Raw genomic sequence first — 27,552 nt, forward strand, 5'->3', positions numbered from 1 at the left:
AACTGTAAGAGAGATGTGAAAACAGAGAACCTCTGGTATTGAGAATAACTATGAAAAGTTCAGATACACACTGTAGACTTCAAAGCGTCCTATTCTGTGTCAAGATAGTCAGCCTGTTTCAGACCACAACAGAGGTGTATGACATAACAGAAAAGCAACACTGCTGGCAGATATCTTGCAAGCTAGCTCTTCAGGACACACTGTGGAATCAAAATACCATTTTGAGAACCTGCCCCTGTCCTCCAATTCTGCTTTATTCTCTATTTTCTACACACATAGGACTTCTGGTCATGATGAATTCAAGCAATTTTGCTGTGAGCAGCTGCCAGTTAAGACCAAGGAAATCACACCCATCTAGATAAAGTTCTAAAAAAATATATATACTGACACAGGGAGAAACTAAGTCAGCAGATGAAAGAACAAACTGATAGCAGAAGGCAGAAGTGCTCAAGTTTTTCAGGCCCAATGAGATTACCTGCTTCAGAGAAAACAATGTTGAACTCACTTAAGAAATGGGTAAATAAAACTGTTACCCAAAACAGTGTCACAACAGTCACCGTACAAGAACAACCTTCTTCCAGTGCTGCTTTGGCAGCTATCTAGTCAGGAACCTGCAGCCTCAAATGAATTCTTCTTAAATGAGGTGGGTCAATCTTGAGCTATTCTGCTTGAAAAGCAAAACGTGTTTCACAAAACCAGAACATTCTGAACATGATTTGTTGTTTTTTTCCTGCAAACATTCCGCTCAAACTTAAGTATTCTGATAGCCGGTTTTCAGCAATCAGATGTGAAAAATATTGCTGTCAAATTAGAACTTGGATAGCATTAAATACCCTGAAAACACAGCACAATTTAGTGTCACCCTATTTTCCATCTTTATTGTCACAATCATTACAGTTTCATGAATAATAATTCTCTGTAGGCTAGCAGTTTCCACAATCTTGAAAAACAGCCTACAAACAAGGACTAAAATTTCCCTCAGTGGGAGATACTTAAGCCAATTAATGCACTACCAGTTGACCTAGAACTACAAGTTGTGCTAAGTCACTGGAAGTCTTACATAGTAGTCTTACACCAGATATCAACTCTTCGGTGTTAATACACTATGGTTAAAATTACATGCAAGGTGACCTTCAGAACAACAGCTGAATCACCTAGAACAATCTGGTCTTCATCATCACCGAGACTAACATTCAAAGGAACTGGTTTGGCTAATTACTTACTCTAGAGGTAGTTTTGTGCTCCAGACTTGCTCCAAAGGTTCTTTCTATCCATTCTTTAAAAGTTGGTAATACCATACCACCTAATCTGTACCTGAAAAGTCAATATTACATACGGTCATTTTTAATTAAAAGAATATATGTCAGACACACTTCTTTTGATTCTGCATAAACACACATAGTAAGTTTTAAATTCAGTTCTTCATCTGAAAGGCTGCAAAGCTCTGCCCATTCAGTTTCAGTTTTCGTGAAACTGCACAGTTTCAATGCATTTAAATATTCTATACTTAATACAAAACCAAATCAGATGTCAGTACCTCAGACTTGATTATCCTTTATCTTCTTTGGGAACCAAGGCATAAGGCTTTTCAGATATCCCACCCACACTTCCACTTTTAAGTGATGCAGAAAGCAGTGTCATAGTTTACATGCTAGTTACAGAAAGAGAGAATGTATGTACAGACACTGCACTGTAGACCAAAGCAGTCTCAAACACACAAACCCAGCTCAATACACCTATCATAGTTTCAGGAAAACCAGAGCTAATGGTTCCTCTCATCCTAAGGATGCATTCCAACCCATCAAGTGATGAGTCCATCACAAACCTGTTGGCAAGAGCTATGACAGATGAAAGTTGCAAGACAAGTGACAAAGAAGCTGGTCGTGGTGGTGCATACCACATGCAAGAACAAGCGAGGCAGGGCACACACTTAATGAGGTTAATTGTGTTGTTAACTGTGTCCATTTACACAGTTCATATATGTTTACAAAACACGCACAAGCATTCTCTGAGAAGAAAACTATCACCTTTCTTCAGTATAAAGAGCTTTCAGCAGTTGAAACTCCTACAGCTCGTACGTGGGTCACTACATTACGCCCCACAGGTCTTTCTCCTACAATAATTTAATTAGTATATCTAACCATGACCCTGTACTTCACAGCTACAATTAAGCCACCTACTATGCAAAAAGAGCAGTTCATTTTGTTTCCTTATCTTAACTACCTTCTAGTTCTCTCATTGATAAAATAATCAAAAATCTACTCAATTCCTAGAAGCAAAAGGGTACAAACACACTGCAAGTCAGCTAGAAAGGCTAAGTTCAGTGACCCCTTCTGTGACAGCTATTATTTTATCATCATATTCATACAGAACAGAATGAGTTCTGTGGAAAGGCAAGTATAAAAAGCAGGTACAAGTCTAACGTAAATTGGGAATCTGCAAAGGTACAGAATGTCTTGGTTCAGCTTGGTACTTTTTCCTCTCCAGACACGCTTTTTGGTATTGCCCACCTATTGCTATAGCTTTCTCACAGGACAAAGTAAAGCTGACAGAAGTCTAACAACTAACTCAGGGCAAACAAAAGTCCCAACAGAGATGAAAGTGGTGAGCTGACTGCACAGAATGCAATTATGACTTAGTTACTCAAGGGTAAGCTTTGTACATATGATGATGGTAGAAGAAGTCCCTGAAAAAAAAAATAAAATAAGAACCGTCCCCCCTGGAAAAACAGGTTTATTTGCTCACTCAAGCAAGTATCTTCTACTTCTGTTGTGATGGTATAGTTGGTAATGAAAAAAAAGATAACTTGAAAAGTAGATAAGCACAGTCTGTTGGGACAATCAGTGCAACTTCCATAAAGAGAATTCCTGTTTCACTAACCCTTGGAGTCCTATGAGAGTGTGAAAACAAGGTAAACAAGGAGACTGCAGTGAACATCACATTCTACACCCCTCCCTCTTTCCACAGAGGTTCTACCTCAACAGCCATTAAAGAAAATATGCTGCTACAGTACTGATGGGAAGGTTCTTCTCAAGGCTTAACAATAAGAAAAATAAGTCTGTCCAAAACAAGAGTGCAAATTGCCACATTGCTACTGGGTCCAGTTTTCCATAACGTCTTCATCAGCAGTCTGGACTTAACAGCGCACTCTCCAATCAGGTGAATGATGAAACATCATTCCCATCTTTTCTAGAACAGGGAATAGTTCTCATCAGTTCTACAGCAGCCTCAGTGCTTCCTCAGGGAAAAAAAAGAAAAAGAAAAAAAGAAATACTGTGCTTTTGCCTCTTTCAAAGTACCCTGTCCAAATTCTTTATGCACAGCATAAACTACCCCAGATAAAGGCATCAGATGAAAAAAATGAGCGACAAAGCAACAAGGGTCAGAATCCTAGCAAAAGGAAAGATGACCAAGATCTCCCTGCATAGTATACAATGAACTCGTGAGCCTAAGATAATGCTTTGCAATTTAACCCAGGTCTAAAAATTAACAGATTAATGATTTGTGTTCAATACTTGAGATATTTTTGCAGGTTTGACTCAAACTAGCTCGTGCCAGTTGTGCAGAAACTCAAAGAGCAATGAGTTTTTCTTGAGTACAGTGTCCCAGCAAATTCTTTTCTCTTTCCTATTTTTATCATTATTTTTACTCTTAACACAAGTATATTATTTTTAAAACTAATACCACCATAAGACTCCTTTCATTTCAGGTAGAAAGGAGCAGTAAGATATCGACTGACAGGCTTGAAACTCAATGAAGAAAGTAAAGAGATCCTGAAGAATTAATCTTCTCTTTGCTGAAAAACTACAGATATATTTTACAGAAAAACAGATTTGCTGAATAAAGGGCTAGAAGACAACAGATTAGAGATGTATGTTGCCACCACAAAACATGCAACTGTAGATTCACTTTGATTTTTAAGCTAAGAACATACAGAAACTCCAAGCGCAACAGTTAAGAAACCTAAACCAAATTAAGAGTTGAGTAAAGCACCTTGCTGATGCTCATGAGATTCTCAGAACTGGAACTACTCCATGGAACTGCTCCACGTTTTCTAAAGCTTTAGAAGATGGTGCAGACTCTCATTCTACAGTCCAAGGGAAGTTTCACTACTACATACAGAATTCAGTAGACCCACACAGAACTAATGACCCATTCTATGAGATATAGGAAGCTTTCTGCTGCTTTCAGCTTAGCTGACCACTGCAGATTTAAAACTCTTTTCTTAAAAATTACTAATAAAATACTTTATTTCAGTGATATGATTTGTCAGCTTACCTCTTTCCTGTGAATTCTGCTTGACCCTTCTTATTGAATATGAATTTGGAGTCATTATATCCCCATCCATTCCACTTCAGAATTTCTTGCCTAGAAGGGGGAAAACATACATGATTGAAAATGTTAGCACACTGTAAGGCCAAAATGTTTTTATGATTTATGATTTTATAACTTTGAAAACATAGCAGTTTAAGAAGTCAAATATATATCAAAAGTACAGGACCTTATACACATAACAATCATTTGCAGTCATCACCATTATTCCTTTAGATTGCATCCTAAGGTTTGAAGGACAAGCTGCTTTACGGACAACCAGCTGAAGTCAATATAAATTGTACAGTGAATATTTTTGAATCAGCGAAGATTATGTTTGAAAGATGTTCATCTTTAAACCTCTACATCACTACTAGAAGTAGTAGTGCTACAAACAGGTAGTAGCAGCTGAAGAACAAAAAAGAATGCAGTAACTCTAGATATCAAGAAATGCACTAAACTGCAGTTAAGCCTGATGTCATTAATGCAACCCCATTACATTCCCAACCTTCACTCAACGAGGCACTGAGAGGCATTCGTATTACATATATATTTTGGAAAGCTGAACAAACACAGCAGTGGGAATAATATACCAAACACAGTGTGAATTACCTCAACGTAATGAGACCATAAGAAAGGCAATATGAAAAAAACCAAACACAATTGCCAAAATATTGTCACAAAATTGAGGTGTCTAAACACAACGACTCCAAAACAGATCTCTCAATCACAATAACAATCATCAGCAGTATATCAGTATAAACACATTGAAGATGCAGAGAAACACAGAGTAATTACATATCAATTCAATTTCGCTTTAGAAAAAACAAACCTGTTAATTTAAATTAGAAATGAAGTGCTAATGTAAAAATTGAATTAACAAAAATGCGTCTTAAAGAAGAACAGATGACATATCTCACTCTGCTACACACAGTAAACATAGATCTTACTCTTTGACTGTATCTTGGAAGAGCAGGAGAATGATCAGTGATCATTTCTGTATCTTAGAAGAACAAGAGAATGATCAGCAATCATTTCGAGAAGACTTCACTGATTGAAGTCACTGCCTAAAAGCTGTTAAACTCCAGCTGTACATGCAGGGTAGTTGGGTGCTGCTGGACTACCAAAGGCATCTGCGATGGAGAAAACACACAAGCGGGCTCCTGAGATAACACCAGTGCTGTACTTAGTCAAAGTTCAGTTTCTTCCAACTGCCTGTCCACAAGGCTTCAAGTAACCAAATGGAAAAAAATGGAGACTTCTACTACAGAAGTTTGACACAGATATTTCAACTAGCCTTTGATAAGCTTAGCACCTGCCTAGGCAAGCTTTATAGGAACTTCAAGCACTTAACAAGTGATGCATTGGTGAAATAGCCAGTGCACGATGCTCCTGCATGCTGAGGAACTGACTGTAACGCTGACACCAAATTAAGCTGTTTCAGGAACAGCTGTCCAGGACTGCAGTCCTCCTCCTGCAGCAATTCTCCTTCTGCTGACTACATGGAGTACTTCTGTACATCCAATCTCTAGTTTGTCCAATCATGTAAAGTCAGAACAGACTTGATATCAATCAACCAAATTTGAGGAAGGCTTAAGCAGGTCCTTTTCAAGGCAGTGCCAAAAAACACTGCTAAGTGTGATGTGTGGAACAGGGCAGAGAAAGCAGCAGCAAGGCTGGAGATGATCAGCCCGAACAGGACACAAAGGGGCAGGCTCCAGAGGAGCCAATGACTGGGGGTAACCAAGAGAGTGCTGCTCTGGGACACTCAGCCACCCTGATGCCTGCTGGATAGATGAGTCCTCCAAAGCCCTGAGGAGGCACTGAGTGCAGACCCAGCAATGGGCTCCTCCCGCTAAGCCGCCTGCATTGCCAGTTGCTGGCCCTTTCTGAGGGCCTGCTTTCCTAAGCTGGTGCTTTCTTCAGGTTTTAAAACACTAAACAGAGGGTAAGAAGTCAAATTTCCTAAGAGCTTTCAGGACGAACTATTTCTGAATGAAATAAGTAAGTAATGGTTACGGTTCGCTCTGAAAGATAACACAGCTCTTATTGCTGTGGTGAGAGTAATCAATTTAAATGCTAATACAACAGTTCACATGTTTGCAGAAGAACAGCTGGCTCTGAGACATCTCAACTACTGCAAAGTTAGTAATAACACAAAGTCAGGCAAATCTCCCTCTGCCAAAAAGACGGTTTTGTGGCTTGTGACAGGCAGACGCATCAGGAAGTTAATGATAAACGTCTAATTTCTATATTCAAAGCAATACTGAGGTTTCTGTTAGGAGATGGAAAGGGCTGCTTTATAATGAGCCACTGACATTTATTCTTTCCTTTGTTCCACCACAGCAGGGAGTACTGCCAACTTCGGGACTGCTATGTGATTTACTTACAGCGGCTCCTAGCACTTCTCGCCTACACAGTAACAAGTCAGAGGAAACACTGCACGTGGCTTCCTAACAAGCAGCCTAAAAACGTCCAGAATATGAAATGAAATGACTGATTATTTAGCTCTGGGTCATAACTGACGAGGCCACCAACATTTGCTGTTTTTCTTGTTTTGAGCTCAAAGCTGCTAAGTTTTGTGTTGTAGCTAAGCTGCCTCATTTAAAGGCTTTTCTATATGGGTACAGTGATCCCAACAGAATATCAAGCTCATTAGCCCTACTTACGCATTTAATATTAGCAGGTGATCAGTTCCTTGCCTCCTAACTTTAAAGCCAGAAAATCAGTACTGAAATGAAATGATAAAAGTAAAAGTGTTAGAAGCAAGCTTTGCCTTACATTTTTTTGATATGACATGTATACACGTACACACCATATGCATGTAAAATAAGTAATGATATTGCCTGAAGGGAAAAACCTGAAAGAAAGCAAGTTACCATGGAAACACTGACAATAGGAGCAAGTGTTGTGAAAACAGTGTGCTAAGGTTAAGCGAATTCAAACCGTTCCTTACAATGCTCTGCACTGAAACACTTAGTTTGACTTGATGCAATAAGAATTACTCATTTTTGTTTTCACTGCAAAAACTCTTGCATAAATTCTCTTCGCTTTTCTGAAGAGCTGGCTACGGGAAGCTGTGCAGATCACAGCACGAGATAGATAACATATATGTAAAATAAGCACGCTGAAGCCCCCACTGAAGGTATTTAGAATGGCAGGGCAGCCCGCGAGAGGACGGGCCGACCTCCCAGCACCCAGACACCGCCTGCACTCCACATCCCACGGCTCAGTGACAGGCTGCCAACTGCTGCCCTCCCCCTAGAAAACCCAAGCAGCAGCACAGGCCCTTCTGCAGGTATTGGAGTTGAACATCCAGAAGTTCAGTCCCCACGGACATTAAGCATGCATGCTATTTTCCAGTAGCTTAAAATGAATGGTACGATTATATACCAAATCGCTGCATGCAATACAAAGAACTGCCAGTTAAAAACAGATTTTTCTTTTAAAAGAAAAAGATCTCCAGCAGTCACAGCCTTTTATTCCCAGGGTCTAAACCACATTGATGTTACAAAATCAGAAGCACACAGTTTTTTCACTTCCAATAGTTACAAGACCATGTCCAAAGAAATACAGAAACCAAATTGATGAATGAATTTTAGCTCAGTAGCATTAACGACTTGCATCATTGCAGGGACATATATCCAAGCGCAATGACCTTGACAGAACTTGCCCCTCACTTCTAGAAAACCACTTGAAACATAGCACATCACACAAACCGAAGCAAACAGGCCACTTCGCTAAATGGCCAACGGCCATTTCCTGTATTCTTTTCTGAGAAGCAGCCCTAAGCCTGTGCCATTCAACCAAGTGAACCAATGGGACTCAGCCAGAGCGGGGCCAAAATGCTCACGGCAGTGTTCTCACAATAACCACCAGTGCTTTCAATTCAATCATCAGCTGGTGCTTAGCCTGCAAACATCACACACACAAAATAAACAGACACTCCTGTTCTGCCACCCAAGAACAGCACGATCTTGGAAATGACATGTAAGTGGCAGTTTCAATAGCTAGCACATTGGCTGAACCACCACTGTTTGTCTAATGAAGCAGTGCAGACAAGTCTTACGGGCTGTGAAGTTCTTCCAAGACTTGGAGCAGGCACGCAATAAGGTTCACGTAGCATTATGGTGTTAAGGACATTGTCTATACAGTAATTCCTCAAAGCCCACTTGAGCTGGACTTCTGGCTACTAACTCAGCACCATCCCCTTAGGCAACACCAGGAGGTCCCCTCCCTCTGTGCTGCAGCAGTCGCTGCAGAGGCTACACAGTCCCATCACCCCAGCACGAGGTAAGAAAGCTTCTGAAGCCAGCAGTAAATTACAGTTAGGCCCCTGGAAATTAGGAAAGGGAACATAGCCCAAGGAATCCCTTCAAGAACTGCTTTATGAAAGCATCATTTCTCTGGAGAATGACATGCTGCAGGCAGGGAATATCTGTTATGTTTGTCACTCTTACATGTCTTCCCTCGCAGGGAGCCTTCCCTGCAGCAAACCAAGCCTGAGTGCAATAACATCTGAAGGCCAGTAAGAGGCCCGTTTTAATAAACTTAGACACATTCCAGTTCTGCAGCCTGTGTTTTCACATAAACCCCTGCAGCTGCACACACATCTACTACAGCTGCCATTCTGTTTGCCAAGTATCTGCTACAGCAACATGAACCTTGGCTCATATTTACAGTTTAAATCTACAGAAAGCTGCAAGTGCAGGCAAAATTTAAGGCATGGAAGACTTGACGGGACCAGAGCAGAGTGGTGGCTCAGTTTTGTTTGGTTTGCTTTTGTTTTTAATCAGAACGGTTTAAAAAACAAACAACGTTAACTCTTCTTACATAATGCCAACCTTGACTACTTATTTCAATAATAAAGCCCCAAGGAACAAGGAAATTGGTGCTTCCCCAGTGTTCTCTCCTAGAAAGCTTAAGTAATTTGGTGAATTAAGTGAATTAAAGATGAAACACTATAGCCAGTCTGAGGAAAGTCAAGATACTACACCTATACTTCTGATCCTCCTGGCCAGATGACTCTCATGCAAGGGAGTACTATACAAAAAGCTATTTCTATTCCACCTACAACTTCCACTGCTGTCAGTTTCTATCTTTGAAGTGACAGCTCTCCCACAAACATGCATGCACGTGACTACTTCCAGGTGGTCAGGGAGCGGGCACCTCAACACTTTCCAAACACTAGAGATCAATCACATAAGAAATATTTCTTGAAAGCTTGCAAAGCCAGGAAGTCTGCTTCACTGTCTTCAAAAATCCCATTTAATAACGAGATCAGCAGTCTGCTGTTAATTTTCTCAAGCAAAATAAGCTCAGCTTCTGGACAAGACCTTACATATTGCATTGAGGACTTCTTGCATGCTTCAAAGCAAATACATCAGATAACCACTGAAGAACACTTTTTGGCTTCTACTATCAGCCCAGAAAACTTGTGTACAACAGCTCCTTTTGGATGTTACACACATTCCAGATGTCTGTGGTTGACTTTCTGGAGTCTTTTGCATTAGCTAAGATTGTTCTATTCAACTTAAGTAAATCTTAAGTTTCAATAAATATGTATACATTCAATTTCTTGTGTATAAGAGTTCAGACCTTAGCAGATATCAAGAAACTGATCTACAAATACAGTTTTTCAAACTAACTATTTTTCATGCAATAACCTATACTGTATTTCACATGTTAAGCAAACTTTACACTTATATTTGTATCTAGGTTTGATTTTTTTTTCCCCTAATAAAATTTAACCAGTGGATATATCCACTTTGGTTTACTTAACATGAAAAGATCTAACAGGAAACTCACGTTTATTTGAATGAATTCAGCTGTGTCATTTCTTATATACCATCTGTCTGATGAGTTAACTACTTATAGTTTGGTAATACATATGAATTGCTGTTGCATATGAAGTCACATTTGCCTTCAAATTATGGCACTTTCTTTTATCACATTACTATTTGCATGTAAGGATCTTATCTTATCTGCTCGTACACTTCAAGAAATAACCTTGACAGTTACCTGCTTTGATGCAATCCCAAAAGCCTCCTGTGAACTGCCACACCTTCTTCAATGCGACATGCTCCTGCTCTTATGATTTGTTAAAATTCTTTCCTTCTTTGCCTGAAGCTTCCACTACCTTAAGCTCAGAAGTCAGCTATGCCAGGATTTAGTTCAGCATCAACTTTTGCTTGAAAACATCACTGCCTAAAGAGTTAGTGCCATCAAACACTTAACAAGCCATATATGGAATCTAACCTTTCAAAGTTCCAAATTTACTGAGAAACATCAAGATACTTACAGAAGAAAAGCTAACTTCTGAGTATAGTTTCTTGCAACAGGATTTTTCAGCAAGTAATTGCATTCTTCTCCTCATTGATGTAGGTGCTATCTCATCTTGGTTGGCTCTTTCTTTGCTCACATGTAGTGGCCAAGGGCACCAACTCACGCAGCATTCCCAGTGGGAGAGCAGTCTGTGGTTGTGGCACTGAGGGACGTGGTTTGTGAGCATGGTGGGTGTGGGATGATGGTTGGACTTAATGATCTTGGAGGTCTTTTCCAACCTTTGTGATTCTATGGATTCAACTCTGAGAAACACTCCCTGTGCTCCCTAGACCTTCTTCATCCTCTGGTGCTCACCTTAAGCTTCAATGTTATCAGTCACCAGTCTCCAACCTAAACATATCCTGAATTCACTTGAGAAGAAAAAGAGTAATACAAAAAGTCTTTATGGGTTTTAAAGTACTCATACAAGCATAGAGGAACAGCCATCACTTAAACTTACATGATACAAATCTTTACAGCAAAGAAGCGTTTTTATATTAGTGGTATGATAGGATGCCTTTTTGATCTTATTTGTTACATTCAAGTAGCATCTTTAGGCACCAGCTCATGTTTTGCTTGACCTAGAGCTAGATGTTAACAAGTTACCTTGAGCAACCTGGGTTTGAACTTGCTAAAGAGTGGGAGACTGGCTATGCACTCATCCTGTGACTTACACTGGATAGCAGTGTGCCCATAATAACTAGAAGAAAGCCACAAATGTCTTTTCATTCAACAGGGAAGAGAAAAATAACATCTTCCCCACAAAAAGACAGGCAAGTGAGGAAATCTACTCTGCTTTTACTTTACTCCAGGACACAAAAAGATAGGCCTATTAGATGACAGATGTACATTTTATTACATTCAATCAACACTCCCTTTTAAACTTTGAAGAACTCTGGCCCTTGTTAAGTTAGTTACAACACAATCTATTACAACTAGATTAATACTAACACTCCATCTCTGAGGCACTCCTATTTTCTGGCATACATAAAAGTTATTCTGGAACAACTGTGTCCTGAAGAATTGCAGCACTTTACTGTTTTCAAAGTGATAGAGTACAAGTTGTACACTTCATGTAGTTAATCTTCAGAATAACTGTATATAAAGTTTTTATCTGAAGCCTCACCAGTAAAATGAGTTGAATAATAACCAGCCACCAAAAGCCAACAGAATAACGTTAAGCTTTGAAAAAATGCTCTCAAGGAAGAATTATTTTCCAATTCAAGCTTTTAATAAGTTTTGCAGGAGGCACATCATTTTTTTAAGGCTTGAAGACAGATGTTTTTATAACTATGACCTCCATCTTCCACTTCAGCACTGAATTAAAACCTACAGTCCGAAACAGAAATGTTGCGTCAAGAAGTAACGTCTCTCTACTCTTACAGTACATAGACTCTCCACTCATAAAGTACACTCTTACAGTGCATCCTCCCCTAAAGAGAATGCTGTCCTAAGCACAAGACAGCTTATCTTTATTGACAGACATTTCCTCTTTCATTTTTTCTGGAAATGACTTGTCCAAAGAAGAAAAACCAGGAAGCACACTGAATCTTTAAACACATCCACCTGCAAACATACTGGTTAGCCTTCACAGGCATTTTGAAACGGGGACAGTTCAATGAATACCCACACGAACTCTGTTCATTTTACATATTCCCCTTCCTTTCCTCACTGGTGATGAAAAACGGCTGGATAAGATCCCTACTAGTATGGTCTTCAGCCTGTCAACAAGAAAGCAGCATTTCTGCAGATCAGTGTCTAGTGACTACTGCATAAGCATTAAGACATTTTTTTGGTTACAGTAAGTCATCTACTTTGCAGAAGAAACACCACACAAAGAGAATGCAGCTAGATCCAGTACAAGTGCCTGTCAGATGCTCTGACTATTTCAGACACTACAGGAAAGATGCAACAGGCCTAATGAAGACAAAGTCTTAAATAAGGTACCCAGGCTGCAGCTTTGCTGGCAAAAATTATATTAATAACTCAAAAGAGGCAGAAAAGCTGAATCATCATAAACAGATTTAATAGGAGACTGAAAGAAGGAAACCATTTGGGTTTGGACTATTCTAATATTGCTGGAAAAAACACACAGAATCACTGTATCATCTAAAAAAATCAGTCATTCTCACTAGATTTGTAATTTTTTTTAAAGCAAGCTGGTTAGCAACATACTAAAACATGACCTTCATGATCTTTCCAAAATAGAAAGTCACATTAGCTTTCAAAATCCACACTCCTCTTCCCCTGGTAAGCAGGAAAAATGGCTGCCAAGTCCAGTACTTCATCTCTCTCAAGTTGCAGTTATGCAAAGATATGTGTAAAAGCACTATCAGGTTGGATAGACTAAACAATCTAACTTGATATTAACGCAAAACTCAGTACAGATTGATTAGTTTCAAGCACAGAGTTTGTTACAACAGTGTGAATATCTTATACAGATAAAAAAAAGTTTCCAGAAACACAAGTTTTATTTTAAGCAGTTTCAGGACCTTGTAACCTACTCCAACACCTAAGCTGAAAGTAATCCAGTGTCTTCCACTCTTTGACTGCTCAGCTTCACTGCGGTCAGACACCCTTGAACTGAAATAAAGAAGCATTGCCAGAGTAGGTCAAGAACTGAACATGGAATAGTCCTCTGTCAGCAAAAGATATTTAACCAGCTGAGTTACTAAGCAAAGAACCAAACCTCCTTAGACTCACTTTTACACTTCAAAAATCTATTGTATTTAACCAGCTCATCTCCTGTATGCCACATTGCTCGGTAATCACGGCCTGAAATGCAATTTCAGCTTTTACAGCTAATACATTCACTACAGCCTTCAGACACTTGAACAAGCTCTTTTAGACACCTGAAGTTCCCTTATACTCGATTATTGCCTCAAAATCCTTGCAGGAATTCTAGACTTAGCCTCCTACACCCAATACATGACCACCGAATGGTGTTTGGTTTTGCTTAGGAACTTACCAAATGAAGGAAATCATACACTTAAACAGTTACTTTTAATTACACATCTGCCTAAAAAGTCCAAGCACGCATAAAGCAAAGAACTCTATTAAAACATCCACTCCATTAATCATAAGTCCTAGCCTTACACAAGTGTCTTTCTACTACCCAAACAAAACTACCACACAGATGAACAAAAGTAAGTTTAACTAAATGCTGAGTATCCAGCACTAAACCTATCACCCAGATGAACCTAGCTGCAAAATTAAGAAGTCAACTTCCTAATATTCCTTACTTTCGGCAAGCTTCAGATAACTCTTACAGTCATTGTGCAGTATTCTTCAAATTCATCTCAAGAATCTCTTTACATTCTCATTCAAGCAAAAGCACCTTTGATAAAAGTCTTATAATTTCTGAAGTTGCTTTAAAATATTCCTTCCCCCCCCCCCCCCAATATAGCTAAACTTCCTCTTCATCTCGAAATCTTACCCTAACCCTCTTAAAACCTCTCTAGAATTCTCTACTACTCTTTAATTTTTCTTTATTATGCCTCACAGAAGACCTCTACAGCTGTGGTATTCCTGGGGTTGACCTTATCCACCTTCACTAAGTAATCTCAGTCACCAAGACCAGTCACCCAGATTCACCTATGGTGGCATGAATCCTTCTGCCCAACACATTCTAAACCTTATGAATGAGTCAACCAGCTCTAAATTAGCTGGAAGTCACTAGATCAGAACCTGGGCAGTTAACATCTGCAAGCTGTAGATCACAATAGGTAACAGAGCTTTTATTTCCATACACACAGAAATGCTGAGCTCTAAGTACACCAAGGCAGCCACACCAATGATGTGGATCACACATTCAAGTAGCTCCCTTACGCTATCACAGAATAATATCCCATAGTTGTATCACTTTGACCGTAAGATCCCTGAAGCAAAGTAATTTATTCTTAACCCAGAACAAGTTAATCAAAACTAGCAACTCTTTATGCTCCTACAGCAAATACTAGTACTGGAGAGCAATGCTATTAACCTGTAGAAGAGCAAGTGTTAAGTTCACCATGCCCATATTTCCACACAAAAAGTGGCTACCCTCAGATAGATATGCATCTTCATGTAACCATGTGTCTGCTGCTCTTCAAAGACGTGGGAACTTGCCCTAGAAATTACATAAACATCAATTTAAAGTAAATCTGTGACAACTAGCTTAATCAGTGCTTTTCAGAAACAATGATCTCTTTCTGAACTCAAACAAAGGAAAAACTCAGTACGAAAGCCAACACTTTTGGGATGACCCGCTTCTCTCAGTGAGTAGCGCTGCTTGATGCATCCCCTCACTGAGAGGGAAACGCTTTCAGTTTGTAGCATTTGGCTTCATGCCTATGACATCCCAGTCCCCTCAAAGCAGGCAAACTCAGCTCGAGCCACAAACGGTCCATTAGAATAACTCAGACAATTCCTTTCATCTCACAAGGCTTGCCTGAAAAAATGTTCAGAGCAAACTACCAGCTGAATGGGTTTTCCGCACAGGAGCAATGACTCACACCTGCTGCTTGTCCTGCCAGCCTCTTGACTGCCTCCATACCTTCACATACCACAGCAGTGCCTGTGCGCTGCTTTATGGAGAGCGGTGGGGTGTCCGTAACCTAAGCCACGAGATGCTCTTACAGGACAGCAAGGCAATGTGCACACAGGAAATTTGCATCAGAAAACGGGGACATCACAATGTACATGCAAGTCCATTCCTCCAGAAAGCGGGCCTGACAATGATAAGTTACTTGAAACCATAGCTACATACTGTAACTATAGCATTTAATCCACCAGATAAATAAATCCGAGAGCTACTGAACCAATTTATTGCTAGGTAATTCTACTGCTTGTCTTCCCTTGGTCTCACGTGAAATGAGATGCTTCACTTCTATGTGCTATGAGAACAGAAAGAGCATGAGATATACTTACATCCACTCATCTCCAAGAAATTCAAGACAGAGCCCAACTGACAAGCGCATGTTAGTGGTACCCACAAGAAGGCCTCACATACCCATGAACCCAGGAGCACAGAAAGCCCGCACGCAACCTCCCTTCTTTACAAACTGCTTATCACATCACAGCAGCCTCAAGCCCTTCCCAGACACCGAGACTCTCCCCCAGCTCCGAGGAGGACAGCGAGCGGTTCCCCATGCTAACGCTCCGCTCATCCTAGAAGCTAAGGACCACCCTCCCCGGCTCACAGCCCGCTCCCGGCCGCCCGCCCTGCCCCGCTGAGGCCGGTTTCCCGCGGGGCCCCCGCCCGCACCCACCGCTTCTTGGGGATGGAGCCGGCGGCCGGCCCGGCGGAGCCGCCCTGCGCCTTGCAGGGGCTCGGGGAGAGCGCCTCCTGCCCCGCGGCCCGCGGCGAGCCCCGCAGGTGCCCGGAGATGATGCGCAGCCGCCGCCGGGCGGAGGCCGGGGACCCGCCGCCGCTTCCCGCCGCCTCCTCCGCCGCCGCCGCCATGGCACTTCCGTGTTGTGCCGCGGAGCGCTGCCGGGTGAGGGGTCAGGCGGACGGAAGGCGCGGCCCCGCGCTCCCCGAGCCCTGCCCGGCGGGCGGCCGGCATCGACTAGCGGACCCTTCCCGCCGCTAGCGGAGAGCAGCGCGCGGGTGGGAGGAGCGCGGCCTGCGGTTAAAGGCGCTGCTGCCCTCGTGTCATTGCGGCTCTCGCCGCGCCGCTCCGGGGCTCGTTGGGGGCCGTGAGCAGCCGGGAAAGCGCAGGCCTTACGGGAGACGTCTCGTAGCTTGGGCTTTGATTGTCGAGAGCCTATCTGAGAGAGACGGGGATGCTTCTATAGAGCTGAGGGTTGCCTAAGTTAATTATGAAATGCTCGTTAATGGCATTAGCATGGGTGGGATACTTAAGAAATAGGTTGGTGAGGTGACACAGTGGCTTACAGGTGTTACAGATGTTATCACGAGTGTTGACAGGCGCAGCAGTGTCCTGATGGGAGAGCGGAGGGCTGCTGAGCTGGCGCTGCTCCAGGCGCTCTTGTTGAAATACAGAGGTAACCCGTACTGCAGTACTGATTACGTTCATCTGCAATGAATGCAACAGTAGTAATGAACCTGCAGCTCTCAGCACTATGGTAGATCTGTAGTTCAAAAAAAAAGCCATCCAACAGAGCCATTTTTCATTTTACATGTGTCGACTGCGCTGAGCAACGTAGAGCCCACAATGCACACCCAGCCCCAACGTGCTGGCCCCATGCACACAACCCCTGACAATGCCAACGTGCCTTATGTCCAAGCCTGATACAACTCGGCCTTTCACTCACGCATCTGGTCCAGTCTTTCTGACAATACTCACACCGCTGAGATCTGCAAATATGTAAAAGAGTGCTATGAAGTAAAAGGGAGCAGTCAGTCTGCCCTTCGTGTCCCTGCTATGCCAGCGAGCAGTAATGAGCGCAGACTTCAAGGTGCAACTTCAGTCTTTATACTTGACTACTTTTCAACGGCAGTGAAAATGAAAAACTGTTGTCTGCCTAAGAACAGAATGAAGTCACCTCCGTTATCTTGAAGAACAGACTACATACACACCATCTATCAGTAAAACTAGCTCTGCTCAGGGCGAGATGATCATATAGACGACCTCCTCAGATAAATTCCAACACTTCTCCATGAGCTGAAATACCTCACACAGTTTAAGCCCACTCGGTTATCACACAGAACCTACTTTGGTGATTACCTTTTGCAGTTTGATGGCACCAGCCAGCTTTATGGAAATCTTGAAGTGGAGTGCGAGGATCTACATGATTATTAACACTTTCATAACGATATTTTACCTATCACTGCTGATTTATTTGTTCATTCCTTCCTCATTCACCCTATGCTTATTCTGTCTTGCACATGAAAGAAAGTTGCATGAAAATTCATAAAGCTCTTGCCTTATCCTTGTCCAAATCCCTTTCAAGGACCTATTTCTTCCATGATACTTCAGTGTGATACCTTCCCATTAGTTAAGCAACTAGCACAAAGTTCTCTAGGGAGCACCAACTAGCAGAAAGTTCTCCAGGGAGCAGTATGTAGAGGACAAGCAGGGAGACTTTGGTTCAATTCCCTACTTCACATGCAATATTGGTGCCTCTTGGAGTTATAGCTCCTCATATAGAAACAGGGATAACAGTGTCTCCCTGCAGAGATTGGTTGGAAGACAAATACACTGAGGACTGTATGACAGTATTGGATCTAACATTTTAAGACCTGATTGAAAGCAGTGCAGAAAAGTCAGGTATTACTGCTATTTGTTTTGCTTTGATTCTCACCATGATTAATCTGATGCCCTTAGTATATTTTGACTACAAAATAGTCTGTTATTTTCCTGGGGCAGGAATCACACTAGTTGCAATGGAGTCTCAGCTTTAGGTAAAGTTTCTGATATTACTGTGATACAAACAGCTGTTCCAGCAGTTTGATAGTTTGGTTATGGAGTTAAATTCCCCCCCGGTATAATTTGTATACAACTTTCTGGATTAACTCATGCATATCTGCATTTAACTATCTGCTTATCTGCTGCTGGGGAGGCAGTCTTTAGGGAACAAACACAGCTCTCTTGACTGAGTTCTCCATTCACACTGTTTACTGAAGTGCTGGATACAGTTGGAAGGATTTTAAGTCACTGTTATCTAAACCATTCCACGCTGCTGAAGGTTTGGAGAGAGATAATAGGTTCATTGTAGGCTTCAGATTTTGCCAGAATGTTTCTCTGCACTATGCTTACTAGTAAGGAACAATAAGTTGTAACAGGCTCATTGACTTGGGAGGGCCCAAGTCAAAAATAGAAGCTAACTAATATCTGATGAGCAACATTTATCACTACCTCAGAACTTAATTGTCTAAAAATTTCCCAATTACTTTTCAAGAGTGTGCGTCTGAAGATTTAACCAGGGGTGATAGGAGCACGGTGGTACTTAAACCAGTGTGAACCTTAATCTTACAGGGAATGGAAGTGCTGCTAATGGACACCTCAGTTCCTTCTGTGCAGGAGATCCTGGCAGCACTCTGAATGTGTTCCTCAGCTCCCTTGGAAGGATGGCAATCTTTATGAACAGGAGTAGGAACGTAATGGACTGGCAGATCATGAAGTTGCTATCTCTCATCATTTGCCTGAAGTGAACCACTGACATATTTTTTAAAAATGTCTAATCAATTCACATGAAATCTAAATGATAAGTAGTAGGGTTCAAATAAAATTTAGCAAACACAACAATTTTGAAAGTAATGTAATTGTGACAAGAAAGGGAAGTACAATTTCAGCAGAAATTCCAGCAGATCTACAAAGTGGTAGTTTAAAGCAGGCTAATGGCTGCCAAGCCAAAGCGGCAGCATTTACTTGAGATGACAGAATCACAGAATGGTTTGGGTTAAGATCTCCTAGTTCCAACACCCTGCTATAGGCAGGGACACTTCCCACTAGACCAGGCTGCTCAAAGCCCATCCAGCCTGGCTTGAATGCTTCCAGGGAGGAGGTGTCCAAAACCTCTCTGGGCAACCTGTTCCAATGTCTCACCACCCTCACAGTAAAGAGTTTCTTCCTAATGTCTAGCCTAAATCTATCCTCTTCCAGTTTAAAGCCATTTCCCCTTGTCCTGTCACTACATGCCTGTATAAAAAGTAAGAGACGTAAGTATTAGATAAGGAAAATTGATGGGATACGCATCTAACCTCAAAGAAGATGCTGGAACAGCAGCTGCACACACATCTAGAAGAGAAGGCGACGGACTATATTGAACTGAAAATGCAAAAGGAATTTTGAAAAATTTCAAACAAATTACTGAAACCTCTGAAAGTTCCTGGCCTCTTGAAACTAACAGGAACTGCTATTGCCATAGTACAAACCTGTGCTATTCCGTTATGGACTAGAGAGCAGACTAGATAGCACTGACTTATGAGACTAAATTCATCTCACTGCTTCTGAGCACAACATTATCATAATAGTAAGCAATGAGAAAAGCAAAATCCTCTGCTTCACATAAGGACAGAAAAAGTTGGCTTTTGATAAAAATAATTTTTCCTACACTGGTAAAAAAAAAAAAATTAGAGGAAGAAGAATTAAGTAAAATATGCTGCGCTTTAACTCTAAATTGCCAGGATTTTAGCAGATGATGCGCAAAAAGCATGGGGCATCCAAGCCATTGAGTCCTATGGTAGATCAAAAGTGGCTGGAAAGAGTGATGCAGATATATTTTCAGGTATGGTCTATTCTATTTAGTATAACAATAACCTGTGATCTCCTGCACCTTGCGTTAAACAGTTCTTCCCAAAGTAAAGTCTTTTACACGTTAGGTGTTTAATATTCTATCAGTAGCAGTAACTATTGCAAGCAGACCACGTAGCTTCCAATAGAAACAGAAAAATCAGTTCAGTTTACAAATGGATAAGCTTTAATTCTAAAGACTTAAACAACCAAGAGAAATGTTGATAATGTTTATTACAGTGCAACTTCCTCACTCAGTAAAATGGTTACATGAGTACAAGGGATGCCACCAGGGCCCAGGAGGCACTAGCAGACCTCCCTGGCCCTGACCAGCCTCACCTCACTGTAACCATTTTAGGAAAAATCTATAAACTGAAAATGGTTAGAGAATGGCAGAATATTAGGGGGAAATGTCACCTACGCTTTATCGATTCTGATTCTTCCAGATGTCTGTTTGAGATTCATTTGAGCTCATGATTGTAGCCTGCACCGCAGACAGAACACTGCAGGATGGACGTTGGGCTGAAGCAGCATGGGGATTCTTTGGTCTTTACCCCTGACAGATTCTTAAATGTTTGCTTAAACAATTCATGCATCAGTAAAAGGCCTTTTTTATCCTAGTTACACTACCTGAAAAATACCATTGTGAAACAGCTTCCAAAGGAGCATAGCTACCTTTTTCTGTAATTTGGGAAAACTATATCTTAATTAAAACGTACTTACTCAGTTTTTCAGTGTACAGCAAAAGGAAGGGATTTCTTTAAAAGAGATGAGCAGAACATGAACAGGACAAAAGAACTATTTTCTGTCCAGAGTCTTCCTTTCATGGAACTACTTGCAAAGTTAAAACAGAAGGAAACGCTACTTAAATAAGCTGTGTTTCAGACGTTGCTTCCTTGCGGTCCAATTCAGATGTGATTGACACTAATGTACTAGGATCACCTTTTTGTTCTGCATTTCTATAACCCTGTACAAAAAGCCACCACCTACAGAAAAGGTGGGGTTTTGGCTCTCTTAAGAACAGGATGGGTGTGGGACATCCACGGCTGAATCATGAGCTCAGCAGATACTTATGGGGCAACAGATGGGCAAAAAGGGCATAAGCCCTTGAGCTCACCTCTGTATTAGTCATTTTGATCACCAGAAATGTGGGAAGCTTACACCCTTTCATGAATCCATCACTCAACACCAACTAATTAATACACTGGGAGGAGTTCTGTTAATATTTGAATTGACCAATAAGTTTTCCTGAAACAATTTCTCCTACTTAGGCTTTCTGTCATTTTCATAGAGTAAGCAAAGACCCTGAGGGAAAGGCAACACATCCATGCATCCATCCATTCATTACCAGCTTACAGCAATAAGAGGCTTAACATGCAGGATTCACTACTACAGTCTGAGAAAGACCCAGGTCCCAGATATCACAGCTAGAGAGAACCCTGCAGGACCTCAAGCCATTGGGAAAGGTCAGGGTATGAAAAGCCTACACAAGGACAGGAGGAACTGAAACTAGGATAAAACACATAAAATTCTACAGTGCTTGGGCCATGAATGAAACCTCTTATCTAGAGATCTCCAACTAGCATCTGACTTTTCTCACATGGAAAAGGTTAGTGGGCAGTATGTTCTGTCTTTAAACACGTGAAAAATGCAGACTTGTTTGTACACAGCAGTCAGTTCTCTCTCGTTACATTTTCCAAGATTATCAACTATTTCAGCTTTCAATCAACAAGATGGTCAGAACAGCCTAGAAATACATCTGTAACTGAACAAGGGCTGATCATTGAGAAGCAAGTGCTAAACCCCTGTCAATGACATACTAAAAAATGCATATTGACTCCACTGTGAAATGGCTACAACTTCACTAAGCCTTCCACTGGTGTCCAGGGCAGAGTTAGAAGTGGTATATTACTATTATCCATGTCAGCCCTATTTTATGTATTCCATATGTTGCTTGCAAGAAATATATTTGCTAGTTAGGTATATGCGTGGATGAGTTTGTGCATCGATCAATTCAAAGCAGATCTCTGCAAACTGAATAAGACAAATCTCCATTTGCTTATTCTGTTTACTTCTGGTAGTAAATCCATTTAAACTCCATCACTGGTAACAAGGGTGGCAGATAAGTTTATAGTATACGTGCTTTGCAATTTCTCAACTAATTCTTACTTTACTTTCTTCGATCTGTTCTAACAGTGATCCTGTTGCATCCAGAAAGAAAGACAGAAGAAAGCACTGTGAGGAGATGTACATCCCTGCCATCTTTCAACCCTTCCACAATGTATGTCAAAAGCCTGTCAAGAGAAAGAGCTTTTGTATTTGTTTACCAAGGCAATTCAGTAAAACCAAATATACTTATCTCATATGGCTTCCTGTGGCTTTGTTGGTGAAAGTAAGCATAATTTGACATTTACAGACAGTTAGCTTTCAAGGTGTGTATCCCAAAGGAGCTCAAGTGTTGTTTCCACACTCCTGTTTATTGCCCCAAGACTTTCTCTCTTTCCCCTTCTTTAACAGAGCTGTCAATTAAAATGAAATACAACTGCCCAGCATGACAAGGGAGCCTCTATGGAAACTATTTGCCTCCTGTATGCTTTCTTGCCTGTTATAGCTCCTGTACACCTGCATTTTATCTTGGTGACTTAATCTCATAACTATACTCAGTTCTCTTCATTTACTTTGAGAACTTCCATTTTTCATTCCAGTTTTATGCCCTCCTTTGGAAGAGTCTGATGGGAAGTGTTGCAACAGTGAAAATCCACTTTTGAGGATGAGCATTTTCAGTCCAGTTTACGACTTCATCCTGACTAGAGTTGGTAGGTTTCTTTTCAGACATTTAATTCATAAAATGATGATTCTTTCCTCATTTGTGTAGTTATGTGTGTTTAGAAAGGAAAGATGCCTTCTCATATTTTCCCAAAAATGTATTGCTCTGATAGTCAGCAGACAACAGAGAAACGTTCCATGTATAATTGATTCAAAAGAATCTGGATGTAATAAACACTAATCATGTTCAACAATTTCCTCTGACGGTGCTATATCCTGGCAGTCTCCTGTCACCTATGTTCTAATGTGTATGAATTTGGAGATCAACTCAGGATACAGCTAGGATCTCAACATACATCACACCGCATCATCATGGGAAACACTGGAAGCAAGACTGCATTGTAGCACTTTGTTAAATAATCCACTCTAAGTATGTAGTTTGATAGGCTAAAATTCTCCCAATCTGCCACAATTTCCAGAATGTCAAAGAAGAAATTACCAATAAAGGCACATGCTTAATTCTGTATTTCCCTTGCTTAGATCCCTATACGCAGTATTGGAACACACAACTCTTGTCTTGCCTCTTCAGGCTATATAACATATAAACTGTATTGTGGAAGAGAATGTTGCTTGTATTTTAATTAGAAACCCAAATATTTCAATAAAGTTGAAAGATTTTTCAGAAACTTTCAAAAACTCAAATCCTTTCATTATCTAAAGGGGAGCTATAGAGAAGAAGAGGACAGACTATTTAGCAGGGTCTGTGGAAATAGACAAAGGCAACCGTTTGGTTTCAAGCTTAAAGAGGGCAGATAAGGAAAAAGCCTTTTACGGTGAGGGTGGTGAGGCACTGGAACAGGCTGTGCAGAGATGTGATGGATGCCCCATCCCTGCAGACTTTCAAGGCAAGGCTGGATCTGACCCTGGGCAACCTGATCAAGCTATAGGTGTCCCTGTTCTATTGCAGGGGAGTTGCATTAGATGGCCTTTAAAAGTCACTTCCAACTCCAAGGATTCTATGATTCTAGCTCTTGCATCTTTTTGAGAAGCCTGTAGGAGTGACAAGAGCTCTGCATTGTCAGGATGAGAAATAACATCTGAGGAGAAAGAGAAATACAGTGGAATGGAGAGGGCTAAAGGTGATGGAATGCAGTTTAAATCTGTTGGATTTTCACTTGTGTAATTAAAATATGAAAACGGTATTGGAAAGCTTAGTGTATCTGTGCAGTTCTTGACTGAATCTTATTACAGAATTCTTTATTGTGGAAAACGGACGTCTACCAGATAACCAAGTTTAACATTTCACTTAAAGGTATAGCACTTGATTATTGTAGCTAGCTCAAAAGAAAACGAACAAACAAAACCCACCCAAACAATCAGCAACAACAAAAGCAACAGAAAAAAAGAAACTTTCTGGATAAGATAGCAAGACAACTTAACAAACAAATCAGCTACTGCAAATCCAAATTCAGCATCTGATGAGAAGGAACATTATCTTCTAGTGTCTATTACATTTTAAGACAACTACCTGAGTGTGCTCTAGGGAATACCAAGGTATGCAACATCAGACACACCATTAAGCAATATAATTGTGTAAACACCATATCTGGGACGAGGGGGGTGCTTGAATACACCATGCAAAAACTGCACCCAAATGGAGTAATCATGTGTTTCTTTAAAATGAAAAAAAACCCCACACTTTAACTGTGAGCTGTATTTGAATTAAGTGTTGGATGTTATTGTGGCTTCTGCACATAACTCCATTGTTTTAGGCACTTTCCACTTTTTATTTGCGACAACTGATATTTTTTCCCTTTGCATAAAACCCAAGTTTTTTTAATTATCTTTGTGGAAAGAGATGTCAAAAGAGAATTAAGCATCTGCAGCTTAGAATAAGAGAAAACTGACATTTTCTCAATGATATCTATATTATTCTCATATGCTCTTATATTACTCCATAATTACCTCCCACACAGTAGCACAATTATCCTATAAAGATAATTACTAATGGAAAGCTGATGAGAATAGATTAAGTAAGTCAAGAAGTGTGTAGACAGAAACAGGTGGGGGAACTGAGCATCTAATGTTCTCTCTTGATCTGCTGTCCCAAGAGTGGATCACGAGGAAGTGAAGGCACAGAGCTATGAACAGAGAGCCATGCCTGGTTAGTGGAGTACACCACATGGTGTTGCATTCACATGGCTAACCACAGCAGAGATGGGATTTCCTGGTTTGCAATCAGTGACACTATCATTATACCAGGACTGTATACATTATCATTACACTGCACATCATTGTAATACGTGCCTTTTGTTTTGGGCAGAAGTACGCAACTTCCACACCTCATTTCATCCTCCTTTTCCCACACTGGGATCTGAGCTCTTTAGTTTTGCTCTGTCTGAGAAACAAAAACAAGAAGGAGGAGATGAGCTAAAGCAGTAGTAATGAGATCAAGAAGTAAATTAAGTTCATTCTACGAAACAAAACAAACGTCAATTCAATTATAGATTAGGCTGAAGGGCGGCTGAACTGAGTGTGAGTGAGAGCAACATTTCTGCTCAGAGGCAAATAAGTTACAATTATTAAAATAGAGTTTTAACATGAGAGATGCTAGTCAAAGGGGCTGATCTACAGGATTTTGTAAATTATAGCACAGTCTATGAAGAGGAATGAATGGTAATTTCTCTGAGTATTTTAGGCCATAAATAAGTTATCAAACAAGGCCCTTCTGGAGAAGGGCAGGGTGGACAGCCATAGGAAAGAGCTATTAAAAAGCATCATTACCTATAAGTAAGCAAGCATTGCTAAAACAGACAAACCATGAGAAGCTAAGGCAGTGCTGTAAGGCTGTCTTCCTTTCACTTTTGAAATTGTTGGTTATTTGTTGGTTTTAGCTTTTTAAAATTTTTCTTCCTCCCTTACAATGATGTGATTTGAATTCTTCCGCATAGTGTAGAAGTTTAATTAAGTAAATCAAATTAAAGCTCATACTGCTGAATTTGCACCTTAAATGCTCTTACTGCTGCTGCACCAGACCTGAGGACTCCAGTCTCAGGCACTGTCAAGCCAGTGCTGTTCACCAGTGCTTTGTTTCAATAGAGAAATGTGGTGCATACAAGGGATAACAAAGGCAGCTCCTTTTTTTTGAAGAACAGAAAATAGATTAAGCTGGTCTCAGCTGAAAAGGATGCCATCAATTTAGACAGCAGCATGTTCTTTCAGCTGAAAACATGGGAAATGGAGCAGCACAAATGGGTGAACTGCTTGATTCTCCAAAATATTTGTGAGATAATTAATCTCTACAGCTTTCTTTGTGTGATAGGGGACCAGCTTACTGCTCCATTACATGCAATGATATCACTGAAGAAGGTAGACATTTTCAAATGACTGAGAGAAAAACAGAATTTATTTTCTCTTTAACACAACATGCTTTGTATGTTGAGAAGTTAAAAAACAAACTGTCCTCGTGTGCATGGCTCCCCAGCACTGCAGCACGGGAAGTTTAGGGGCAGGGAAACAAACGCAAAATAGAAAGTGGGGGAAAAGAAAGCAGTGCCAAACTTTGAGGGAGAAAGTAATACTGTAAATATACCAAATGACTAGGCATAAAAAGAAGCGCTGAGTGACTTCTCATGTTAGTGTGAGCTGGAAGCAGCTTGATGAGAAACCTCAGGGCAATCATTCCCAAGCTTGCTGGAACAGGGCCTGTTAAGACTCAGGGATAATAGTGTTGGCAGCCCTGCTAGAGCACTCCCTCCCGGCCAGTGTATGGATTAGTTTGAGGAGGGCAGCTAAGGATAACAGTACAACCTCGCGACTGAAGGAAGAATAAAACATGATAATAAATTTAGCAGAGGGAGAGACAAAATTGAGACATTTATCAAGACAATTGCCTTGCTGTGACAACAGTAGCACTTGCCCTGGACATCATGGTGCAAAGCAGCTTGGACCAACACTGCCCTACTCCTATTTAAATACCAAATTTTTGCTGCAATGTAGAGGGTAATGCTTCTGATACACAGGACAGCAAAACACTGCTGACATGCCTATTTTTGAGTCACTAATCTGAATTCTTCTTGTTTGGTTTTTTCCTTAAAAGGCAAAGGATCATTTCTGCCTCATTCCTCCAATAAGATGTTTACATTTCCTTATGTACTGCTCAATATGTCATTCAAACTCTCCAACAAAAGGATCACTGCTGCAAGCACTGCTGTGTCAGCAAAGAGCTCTCTGATCTCAGAGTAGGAACACAGAGACATAACATATTTCTTCCTTAAAGCCTTCTAGCAATTATTTGTTTGTTAACTGAAGTGCACACTTGTTTATTAGCAAAAAAATTTTAAAACACTTTTGTTATAATGTGTAAATATATTGTATTGCAGCTCCTAACCAGTTTCTAACACCGCAAAAAAATTAAAGAGGAAAAATTATGGGCCTCAGATTTCTCTCCCTGGTGATACTACATATCCCACAATTCCTAAGCCTTCCTGAACACAAATATCTCCCAGATTTATGGAGTGCTGAGCTCGTTTGAATCAGTGCCTCTGCTGTGAACTTGTGATCCCCCTCCACAGTGCTGCCAATCCCTGTAGCAGGTTTAGTGGTTCCGTTGCCTTCAAATCCAGGACCAGAGCACTCTGAGGACAGTCAAAGGTTTATCTGCAGAAGTGCCTGCTGTTTTGTCAGCCACAAGCACTAGCAGCAAGCTTATATCTGCTGGAGGCTTTGTGAGCAGTCCCAGCCCAGGATCTGGGAGCTCAGGTAGTAGTGTGGGTGATCCCTGCTTCCTGTGCTGCCATACAAGCCTGAAGCTGTAGCCCCAAATCTCCTCATCTCCTGTCACATCTGGGGACAGCAAGAACCTTACACAGACAGTATTTCCACGTGAACAACATCTGAAACTTCATAATACTGGATTCTGACCTGAGGAGAGCTGGTAAACTGAGCAAGGAGTGTTAATAAGACACCATTT

At 40.9% G+C, this 27,552-nt stretch overlaps 1 protein-coding gene across 6 annotated transcripts in view; it reads right to left on the minus strand.

Moving 5' to 3' along the window:
* AGPS (alkylglycerone phosphate synthase) overlaps nucleotides 1-27,552 on the minus strand; it is a 79,486-nt gene that overhangs the window by 37,995 nt on the left and 13,939 nt on the right. For 2 of the 6 annotated variants that reach the window (XM_015289574.4, XM_040703616.2), the window contains exons 3-4: nucleotides 4,279-4,368; nucleotides 1,224-1,314 (exon numbers count right to left, since the gene is read on the minus strand). In XM_015289574.4, the coding sequence (XP_015145060.1) occupies nucleotides 1,224-1,314; nucleotides 4,279-4,368 (181 nt within the window). Of the gene's footprint in view, nucleotides 1-1,223; nucleotides 1,315-4,278; nucleotides 4,369-6,980; nucleotides 14,477-15,543; nucleotides 15,839-15,884; nucleotides 16,098-16,513; nucleotides 16,656-27,552 lie in introns of those variants that run through there. The other 4 variants (XM_046943737.1, XM_421987.8, XM_025152377.3 and 1 more) reach the window with 4 other exon arrangements.

The sequence above is a fragment of the Gallus gallus genome, chromosome 7 (genome assembly GCF_016699485.2).
Source record: "Gallus gallus isolate bGalGal1 chromosome 7, bGalGal1.mat.broiler.GRCg7b, whole genome shotgun sequence".
In the NCBI taxonomy this organism is placed as follows: domain Eukaryota; kingdom Metazoa; phylum Chordata; class Aves; order Galliformes; family Phasianidae; genus Gallus; species Gallus gallus.